This window comes from Tursiops truncatus, chromosome 2 (genome assembly GCF_011762595.2).
Source record: "Tursiops truncatus isolate mTurTru1 chromosome 2, mTurTru1.mat.Y, whole genome shotgun sequence".
Classification (NCBI taxonomy): domain Eukaryota; kingdom Metazoa; phylum Chordata; class Mammalia; order Artiodactyla; family Delphinidae; genus Tursiops; species Tursiops truncatus.
In genome coordinates, this window is record NC_047035.1 from 10381801 (window position 1) to 10392824 (window position 11024).

The window sequence follows — 11024 nt, forward strand, 5'->3', positions numbered from 1 at the left end:
AACTTTACTGGAAACTCTGTTATATGAAAGGGTGATGATGCAGGGACCTGGTCTGGAATTTGAATCATGCCCCTGCCACTTAATATGTGTTTCTCTCCTTAATAGGTGTTTCTCTCCAGGGATAATATTACCAAGGTCTTAAGGTTCTCGTAAGGATTCAATTTAAAGAAATTAAGCAAGTTTTTCTCCACTGGGGCACTGCTGGCATTTGGGACGGACCCTTCTTCTTTGGCTGTGACTATTCTAGCATTTCGAGCGTTTTCTCTCTCCCATTAAACTCCAATAATAGCACCTCCTTCTCCAGACTTTGAGATGATCCAAATACTATCCCCGCTTCACACACATCCCTCCCCCTGCATTTGAGAACAAATCTGTCCGGGAACCAATGATACAATATAGCTAATATCCCTACCATAAAAGAAATAATAAATAGGGATATTATAATTAATTATGGAGTTCTTAATTTTCCTCTGGGATCTTTCTGGAAAAGGAATAAAGGAATAAATTGGGTGTAACTATATCCAGCCTCAGTAGAAAGGAGTGAAAATTAACACTGCGTACTTCCTATGTGCTACGTGCTATATATATATTACGCCTTATAATCCACAAGCAACCCCACCCCCAGGAGGTAGGCATTGTCATTTGCATTTTACAAATAACACACTGCAGTTCAGAGAGCTTCCTTTACATTGTATCACCCAGTGATTTAACTGCAGAGCCTTGATTCAAACCCGGACCCCCTGACTTACAATTCAGTCCTCTGGGAAATAGATCCTCTGCAAGTTGGGTATCCTGGGGGTTCAGTAGGTAGAAAGTGGTGGTGAGTTCATTGGGGTAAGAAGAATAAACTGGAAATAGTTTTATTACAGCTGTACTTCTAATTTTCCCCAGGAGCAGACCAATTTTTAAGTTGTTCTGCTTCCCAATATGAACAGAAATGAAGCGGGCCTACAGCAAGCTGTGCTGGAGGGGGTAGGACGTGGCATTGGGAAACTGCCTGCAGTACTTTGACCAGCAAATGTGTTTCAACGTAATCGATAACGCGGCTAGATTTGTCCCTCCTGACAACTGGCCTTGGGGGTTTGGTTGGGTATTTAGAGCACCAGGTGCTATAAATCATCTACAAAAATATGTAAGCGACCCAGAGATCATTGGTTTGGGAAAAAGGTATTAAAGGTGCTGATTAAGACACAACATTTATCAGGACAGATGAGCAACAAGGATGGGGTGATCAGCTGTGGGCAGCCGCTGTGGCAATGGGACAACAGAAGGGTCAGTTTTGAAGGGAGCGAGGGGACGAGACTCCTTACGGAGGACAGCAAGGCGGGGGATGGGGGGGTCCGAGTGTGTGCACGTGGGGACGTGTGTGTGACAAGCACATTGTCTACACGGCAGCTTCACCTTGAGCTGGAGCTTCGCTCCCAACCCTGAAGCACTTTGAACCCCTCGGTTGACACGAAGGCTCTTCTGGCACATTTTATAACTTAAAGCACAGGAGTTACTGCATTTGTTTCCTAGGGCTGCCATAACAAACTTCCACCCAGCTTAAACAACAGGAACAGATTCTCACAGCTCTGAGGACTAGATGTCCAAGACCAAGGCGTTGGCAGGGCTGGTTCCTTCTGAGGCTCTGAGGGACAGTCTGTTCCAGGCCTCTCTCTTGGCTGCTGGGGGTTTGCTGGCAATCTTTGGTGTCCCGTGGCTTGTAGAGCATCACCCTGATTGATTTCTGCCGTCATGTTTACATCTCCTTCTCCTTGTGTGTATGTCTGTGTCCAATTTCCCCTTTTTATAAAAACACCAGTCATATTAGATTAGGGCCCATATTAACCTCATATTAACTAGTTATATCTCAATGATGCTATTTCGAAACAAGATCACACTCTGACATGCTGGGGATTAGGACTTCAACATATGAATTTGTGGGACGGGGGGTACAATTTAACAGATGTCTTTCCTTAAACTCTCCATCAACTAAGATACAGGTTTCAGCCCTTGCGCGTGATAAGAGGTACTCGAAATAGCAGGTTTGATGGAGACACAGTAGATCTTTCTTGTCTCTTCCCCACCCTCAGGCTCCATCCATCCTGCGGCTTTGCCACCCCTCATTCCTCATGAGCTGCGCCCACCTGCAAGGTCCCCAGGGCTGATCGTCGTATCCACACTCCAGCGAATGGAGACCAGAAAAGTAGAGGGCATTCCTCTTTCTGGGAGAGCCTGGCCTAGGAGTTCCACACATCATCCTCTCCCCTCCAGTCAGCAAGATTCTAGTTACTGGCAACACCTAGGTGCAGGGGAAGCCCAACATCACTTGTGTCACAGTGTCCTGACCATTCGTTCCATAGTATTGAGGGTTGCCCCAGTCTTTGAAAGTTAACAAGTGATTGAAAGAATGACTGGAAAGGAGAAAGATAAAAGAAAAAGAAGGAAGGAAGGAAGGAAGGAAGGGAGGGAGGAAGGAAGGAAGGAAGAGAGGGAGGAAAGATAGATGCAGGGAGGAATGCAGGCAGAAAAGACCACAGAAGTTCTTTTTTTAATAGCCCAGAGTCCTTTTCTCAGCAAAATCTTACAGGCAAATCAATATGTAAAGCAGACAAGAGGCCGCTGCTCTGACTCTAGCCTGAGGGAAAGAATCTGGAGCCCGCTGGCTCATCGCTGCCTCACCCTCTGTAGCAGGTCCTCAAACTTTTTGGCACCAGGTACCGGTTTCGTGGAAGACAATTTTTCCATGGACGGAGTTTGCGGAGCGATAGTCCAGGCGGTAACGCAGGCAATGGGGAGCGGCAGATGAAGCTTTACTTGCTTTCCCGCCGCTCCCCTCTTGCTGTGCGGCCCAGGGGGTGGGGACCCCTGCTCTACAATACCCCGCCTGACACCTCTGTGGGATCCAGTTTGGATGGGAGGTTTGCCGAACGTAAATGTAAATGTAAATTCCCTGACGAATGTAAGTGTGAAGCACTGTGAAGCTACTTATGAAGGAGAATGATGTGTTCACCATCTTGTTTTTAGAGGATGGAACCAGCGTGGCAGTGGCTGCTGGGAGCGGGGATCCTGGCCTCTGTCTACTGGCAACCCTTTCCTGCCCGCGGAGATAAGAGCCTGGGGGTGCCTGAAGCTCCCCGTGGCCAGCTCTCGGAAGCCCTCCCGGCCTACCGCAAAATCACACCCACCATTACCAACTTCGCTTTGCGTCTATATAAACAGCTGGCAGCAGAAACCTCGGGAAACATCTTCTTCTCCCCGGTGAGCATCTCCAGCACCCTGGCCCTGCTCTCTCTGGGGGTGCAAGCTGACACTCCAGCTCAGATCCTGGAAGGTCTCGGCTTCAACCTCACGGAGACCCCAGAAGCTGACATCCACCGGGGCTTCCAGAGCCTCATCCACACCCTTGACCTGCCCAGCCCCAAACTTGAACTGAAAGTAGGCAACTCCCTGTTCCTGGACAAGCAGCTGAAGCCTCAGCAGCACTTTTTGGGCAACATCAGGGAGCTGTACCGGGCTTTCGCTTTTTCTGTCAATTTCACGGACTCTAATACAACTAGGAGGCAGATAAATGACTTCGTGAAGAAGCAAACGTATGGGCAGGTCGTGGACTTCCTGGAGGAGCTCACCCAAGACACGCTCATGGTTCTCTTGAATTACATGTTCTTCAAAGGTGAGGGCTGCCTCCGGCTCCTCCATCCCCAGCCCCGCCCCTAAAAGGCACCTATCTAGAAGCCTGTAGCTGTTTCTTCTGAAAGTTGCCTCTGTATATTTAAATAATGTTCTTATAGGGCTACTTCTTAATTTATCAATATTTGATTTCTCTTGCCATGTTTTTCCTATTCTAGTTTTATCCTGATTTTTAATACCACTGACACTCAATCTCACTTTTCTATTAATACTTCATTTTTTTAGAGAAATATTTTATTTTTTATATTATTGCCTATTTCAAACCTACAGAGATATGCAGAGAATGACAGAATCCACCATGCACTCCCTCCCACCAAGAATTAGCAAATATTAACATTTTTACTATTTACTTCAGATTTTTATTTTTTTTAAAAAATGTAATATTGCAGATACAGTTCAATTCCTTTTTAATCATCCCTTGGTCCCATTTTCCTCCTTCCATCCCCCCCCAGAGGCTACCGCTATCCTAGGGTTGGTGTGTATCCCTCACATCCATGGGTTCAACCATTACGGTCTGAGTCTGAATCATCTTTGATTCTCCAAAGGTGAGGAAAGGTCCAAGGAAAAGAGCTACCATTGACTTTCAAGAAACAAATTTCGTTGGACTGGAGCATAGAACACAATAGTGGAATGCCTAGGTGGGAGTGCTGAGAGTTGTAATAAAAAAAGTAATCAGGGGCTGTGTTGAGAACCCTAGACTTTATCTTAGGATCCCCAAATCACCAAAACGTTCAAAGCAGTGCAGTGACATACCTGTTGTAGAAAGTTCAGTCTGGCTACAATTTGGGAAATGAGAATAAGGGTGGAAGAACAGAGACAAGTTAGCTTAGTGAGATGGTTCAAAGTAAGACAGTGGTCTCAAATCAAGGTGTGGCTTTGGAGGCAGAATCAGCAGTACCTGGTCACTTGGAAGTGGGCGTGAGGGACAGGATGAACCAGCCCCCTCTCCCTGTCACCAAGATCGGTGCTGTCAGGAGGTGGTTGTCAGTGGAGATTATAAGTAGAAAGAGACGAGATACTGCACACGGGGACAAGGTTGTGGCAGATTCTGCATCTCTGACCAGTGTGGCTTAGTGCATGTCTGCCTAGACTTGCTCTCTTAGAGTGTGTTCTCATGGTTTTGTGGGTTTTTTGTTCTAAGCCAAGTGGAAGCATCCTTTGAATCGCTACCAGACCCCGAAGCAAGAGAGCTTCTTTGTGGATGAGAGGACCTCTCTCCGCATCCCCATGATGCACCAAAAGGAAATGCACAGGTTCCTCTATGACCAGGAGGTGGCCTGCACCGTCCTCCAGATGGAATACAGTGGAAACGCCCTGGCCCTGCTGATCCTCCCTGACCCGGGAAAGATGGCTCAGGTAGAGGCTGCCCTGCAGCCAGAGACCCTGAGGAAGTGGGATCAACTGCTCCTCCCCAGGTAAATGCCAGAGTGCAAGGACTTTGTTCAAGAACTCGAGCAGGCCTTGATCAGCTCCAGTTGCAAGACCCTAAGCCCTGGCTTGGCTCACTGCCCTACCAGCTAACCAACTGCGTGGTCTTGGGCAATTCTTGCTCTTCAGGCCTTGAATTTCCTCACATGTAAAATGGGGCCATGATAACCACCACATTGGTTGGTTGGAGGATTAATCGAGTTAATATGTATAGAATATGAAATTGGTACCTGGTGCAGGAGAAGTGCTCACCAGGCATTAATCATTCTTATCCCCTCCCAGACATCTTTCTGCCTTTGCTCTTCTCTTTTTCTCCAAATAATAATTTACTACCAGAAGGTAGTTAAGTGTAGGCAACAAATCAGATCAAGGACAATTATTAAGAATAATTATGACCCCCACAGAACAGTGGGTATTTCTTAAGAGTGCCTCTGTTTTAATTAAAACATTTCTTTAAAAAATTAAATACCAAGAAAAACATTGTAAAAATCAAAATGCCAATTGCCAGTTTGGGGGAATCTCTACCTACCCCCTTCCATCTCACTTGCTTTTTGGTTTGTGGTTTTTCTCACAGTGGTTTTAGCCTTTTCTGATTTCCCTAGACCCCATACTCCAGCTACCCATTCTTGAAGTGTATCTTCCTTTATGGGGCACTCTGGGATAAAATCTGGCCTCAAGTTCTAATTACCTCTTGCTGGATAACAAACCACCCCAAAATGGAATGGCTTGAAAAAACACCCATCTGGTATCTCTCTCAGTTCTGTGGTGGACTGGGCTCAGCTGGGTGGTTCTCACTTGGGTCTCCCAAGGATGGAGTCAGATGGTGGCCAGGGGGGGAATATTGAAGACTCCTCCACTCAGATGTCTGGAGGCTGGGCTGGCCGGCTGGCTGAGCTAAGGGCCGAGCAGGCACCTCTCTCTCTCTCCATGCAGCATGTCCATGAGGCTAGCTTGGGCTTCTGCACAGCAGCTCAGCACAGTTGATATTGTTATATGACAGCTCAGGGCCCCAAGAAGGAACGTTCTAAAAGGCAGGAAGTGAAGGCTCCCACTCTCTTAAGGCCTGGGCTCGGAAATTTGCCAGTGTCATTTCTGCCATATTCTATTGGTCAGATCATTCACAGGACCCACCAGATTCAAGGGACGGGGGGTGTATAGACTAAACATCTTGATGGCCATCTTTAATCCACCATCACCAACTGGTAGGCATCAGTCACCTGCATGTCCACGGGAGCCTTCTCTCAGCACCCCAGTGACATTGAGGTATCAAGGATAGAGAAAGGGTGTTTTGTTTGGGGGTAGAGATTCAAGTACCAAATAAAAGAGATACAGGTCAAGAACAGAAGCCAGGATTTAAAGTATTATTCCTGTTGTCTGTGAATCTACATAGCTCTGGTCGGTTTCTGATTCCAGCCCCATATTCCTAAGCTCCCTTGGAGTGAACCTGCCCCTTCCCCCATCACAGGAGGAAAAACTATAGGATCTTCTAGACCAGTAGATTTTCCCTTAGGAAGGGTCTCTTTTGACCTTCCGCTTAGACCTTCAAAAATCAAAACCAATCCAAGTTATTTTTCTAAACCTCAGATGCTCCCTGATACCATTTCTTGTGCCCGAGAGTTACAATATCATGGCAGCATTTGAATGGGCTTTCAGACATGGAAAATTCAGGCTGCCAGGTTTCCCTCCATTCAGCTGTGAGAAAGATGAGTTTTTTCAGAGGAATCATGCTTCCTGGTAACTCCATTTCTTCATTTACACTGATTGAACACCTACTCTGCGTTGGGCTCTCTAACAGACACCCCTCAGCTAGACTGTGCTCAAAGCCCCCTCTGTGGTAGGGACTACTCTCCAAGTTCTACCTGTGAAAAAATTATGTCAAGTAAGCCCTGTTTTCTGTTGTCCACATTTGTTTCCTTTTTTTCACCATTCAACCCCTGACTTCCAACTACCTCCCATTTCAGTTAGACATCAGGACCCTCATATTGGCCCAGGAGTTAAACCGGTAAAGATGCTCTAACCTGAATTAGCATCTCTAATCTGAATTCATTTGAGGCAGAAGTTTCCAAGCTGGCTATTAAATAAGCAAGCTTGCGGGTGTCATGGCAACTGTCAGACAATAATTCCAGAGGAGAATAATCCCAGGAAGAAAGGGACAGCTTTTCCATGGGTCACAAGAAACTTGTGAATGTAGCACAAGGAATATGGCAATCTGATGGCAAAGACATGACAATAACAGGAGGGACAGTTAGTCTATTGATTTGTGCCCACACTGTACATGCATGATCTCTCATCAGATCTTCAACAGGCCGTGAAGCTCAGACAGGTTAGAGATGGTGTACCTTCTACTAGGGGATTGCCAGTAGATGGATTTAGGATATAGTTCAGAATCTGAGCCAACAGAGCTTGCTGATGAATTGGATATGGAGGTGGGATAATGTTAACCGTACTTAACTTCCATGGTTATTACATGGCTTCGATCAGTGAAGCCTTGTAATCCAATGTCTGGCACCTAGAAAGCCCTCCAGAAATGTGACAAAGATGAAGACCTATGGCTATGCCAGGAGTCTTCTCAGATCCAGACACAGACTCTCTGTGAGGTCTGAAGAGAAGGAAGCTCTGGGTTGTGGAATGTCCTGGCATAGCAGGTAGTGTCATGAGAAGACTGGTTCCCACACTCTGAGAAGCACATCTCCTTCCCAAAGCTCAGGCTGCCCCCAGACATGTCAAAAGCAGCACAGATAACGAGACAGCAGTGCTTCTCCGTCTGATTCTCTCCCCAGCCTGTTGGATTTGCATTTGCCAAGGTTTTCCATTTCTGGAACATATAACCTGGAAGAGATACTCCCCCATATTGGTCTCACCAGCTTATTCAACTTAGAAGCTGACTTCTCAGGAATCACTGGGCAGCTCAACAGAACTATCTCCAGGGTAAGGTGGTGAGTGTGGATGTGTATTGGCAGAGGTGGGGTGTCTTTTCTCCTTTGACATGAGGTGCATTTGAAAGTCAAGTTCCCCCCTTTTTCTATTCTGGCTTTTTAATATCACAATCTTTAAGGCTTCTTTTCATAAGCCTCTCCCTTTCCATCCCCACCCCCTTCTTCTAGACCTTTATATTCTTCAAAGCAAGGATGGAGTCTTGAATAGAGTAGACACACATTCAGGGTCATCCACAGAGCCAGAGTTTCCCCAGGTGTGGGACTAGCTTTGTTTTTATCCCTTAAACTTCCTCCGAGGGCAGGTAGTGAGACTCTATCTGCCTTTGTTATAGCTGTAGAGAGTAGTGGGCATGAACAGAAAGGATATCCATCAGTTTTGCTGCAATAACAAATGATCCCCAAATCTCAGTGCCTTTTCATCACAGAGATTTATTACCTGGCCATATGACATGTCAGAGGTGTGTCACTAACATCTGGCTACAGATCTACTTCTCATGTTTTCTTCCTTCTAGAATGTAGGTCAAAGGAGAAGCTCCTATTTGGGACATACCATTCTTATAGCAGTGGGAAAAAAGCAGAGATAATGTGCTATATCTCTTAACACTTCTCCTTACGTGTGGTCTCTGTCAAGGCCACTCACAAGTCATTGGCTAAAGCAAGTCCCACAGTCAAGACCACCGTCAATGGGGTGGGCTCGTGTTCTCCTGCAGGAGGTACTGTAAGCCACAAGGCATGGGCGAGGGCTGATGAGATCCTACAGGAAGGGAGAGTTCATACTTGAGAATAATAATGCAATTTTCCACAGGAGGGAAGGCAATAAAAGATACTTCTCTGTTCTTCCATCATCTTCCTAAGATAGAGTCATTATCAGTTGGGTCTTTATTAGAAATTTCATAAGGAAAGTTTACTCTCTTTTATTTGGGAAAGACCAGCTGAGATTTGGAATGTGAAACCAAGGAACAGGGATGTGGTCTTGTGTGTGTGTGTGTGTGTGTGTGTGTGTGTGTGTGTGTGTGTGTGTGTATGCGCATGTGCACCCTCTGTGGAGAAGGTAAACAAAAAGAAATAGTTTAGTTTTTTACAGAATTTCTTCCACAGTGACCTCAGATGTTAGATTTATCTCTTCATAGACCTTTATGGAAATGAAAGAGACTGTGAACACCAATGTTTTTCAACTTTTTTTAGTTAAAGCCTCAGAATCCTTCCTAAGGAGTTGTGTGAAAATGAGGTTTTAAAAAAACAGAATTCTTTTCATGGAGCCCAGTGGAGGCCTCGGCACATCACACAACCTGGTTTCACTGAGCTTATTTTGAAAACCATTGATTCAGTCTGAGCAAACCATTTTTCTTTTCATGTTTAAAAAAAAAAATTTTTTTTTAATTTTATTTTTTAACATATTTATTGGAGTATAACTGCTTTACAATGGTGTGTTAGTTTCTGCTGTGTAACGAAGTGAATCAGCTATACATATACACATGGCCCCATATCTCCTCCTTCTTGCGCCTCCCTCCCTCCCACCCTCCCTATCCCGCCCCTCTAGGTGGTCACAAAGCACCGAGCTGATCTCCCTGTGCTATGCGGCTGCTTCCCACTAGCTATGATTTTACATTTGGTAGTGTATATATGTCCATGCCACTCTCTCACTTCGTCCCAGCTTACCCTTCCCCCTCCCCGTGTCCTCAAATCCATTCTCTACGTCTGCGTCTTTATTCCTGTCCTGCCCCTAGGTTCTTCAGAACCATTTTTAAAAAGTTTCTTTAATTTATAATCATACTTGCCCTATCAAATAAGGACCTTGATCCATCAATTGCAACATTCTAAACTGCAAATCTTTTTTAAGCTGGGAGCACCTTTCATCATATCTCTAAAATGCGAGTGCTTTTTTTTTGGAGCTCCTAATCTAATTGGGATATATGTATACATATGGCTGATTCACTTTGCTGTATGGTATAAACTAACACAATATCGTAAAGCAACTATACTCCAATAAAAAATAAATAAATAAAGCCAATTAGGTGAGCAAGCTATTTTAAAGATGAGAAAACTGAGACTAAGAGAGGGCAAATGCAGCTCGTAGCAGAAAATGTCCTTGGGTCTGTGCCACGTGCACCCAGGTGCTTGGGAAATGCCCCCAAAAGTCGCTGTTGGGTTTTTGCAGCCTGGTGCATTCTCAGGTAGCCTTCAGCCCTGTTCAGGCCCATCTGTCTCCCCTTCAAAGAACAAACAGCACGGTCAGGGTGACTCCCCAGGAAATGATGGAGGCGGAGAAACTGGGACGGGGCGGGAAATGAAATAAAGGTTGGAGTGCTGCCTGGGAAGGTGGGACCTGAACGGGGTGACTCCGCTTCCATCTCCCTCGTGTCGCGTGAGGTGGCATCAGCCCCTGGAAACGCCCTGCCCCGATGCTGTCTCTGCCCCTCTTCTCTCCTTCTAGGTGTCACACAAGGCGGCAGTGGATGTGAGTGAGCGGGGAACAGAGGCAGGTGTGGCCTCCGGCCTCCTCTCCCAGCCCCAGTCTCTGAACGCAACGTCGGCCCCACACGCCCATTTCAACCGACCTTTCCTGGTGCTGTTTTGGGAGGTGACCACCCAGAGCCTACTCTTCCTGGGAAAAGTCGTCAACCCAGCTGCGGGGTGACGGTGGTAGGAGGCCAGGGGGTGTCCTGTCCCCTCCCTGAAAAACAGGAAGGCCAGCGCCAGCCTGCATCTCAGGGTTGCTCTGAGGACCATTTAATCAGTGTGCAAAAATGCTAATAAAGTTGGCCTTGGGTTTTGTGAACAGTGAGGGGCGATGCTTACGGGGCGGGCGGGGTGAGCACGCACAGCAACGGTCAGTCATTCACTCTACAATCTCCTCCAATCTAGTGTCAACTGTGGTTAGAAATTTGGAGGTGAGAACAGCCTCCGATTATGGTCTCCTCAGAGACGTCCACCACTTCTGCCGCCACTGCTGGTCTTTCCTGAGTGTCTTTTGGGTCCTAGGAAAAG

General features: G+C 46.4%; 1 protein-coding gene across 1 annotated transcript; it reads left to right on the forward strand.

The window, feature by feature from the left end:
* The first annotated feature begins 3012 nt into the window (after positions 1 to 3012).
* Positions 3013 to 10800, forward strand: LOC101328772 (serpin A11). The gene is made up of 4 exons (XM_019924265.3): positions 3013 to 3655; positions 4814 to 5087; positions 7881 to 8028; positions 10471 to 10800. Exons 1-4 carry the CDS (start codon positions 3013 to 3015, stop codon positions 10672 to 10674), a joined length of 1269 nt encoding a protein of 422 aa, XP_019779824.2. The 3' UTR covers positions 10675 to 10800.
* Positions 10801 to 11024: the final 224 nt, after the last annotated feature.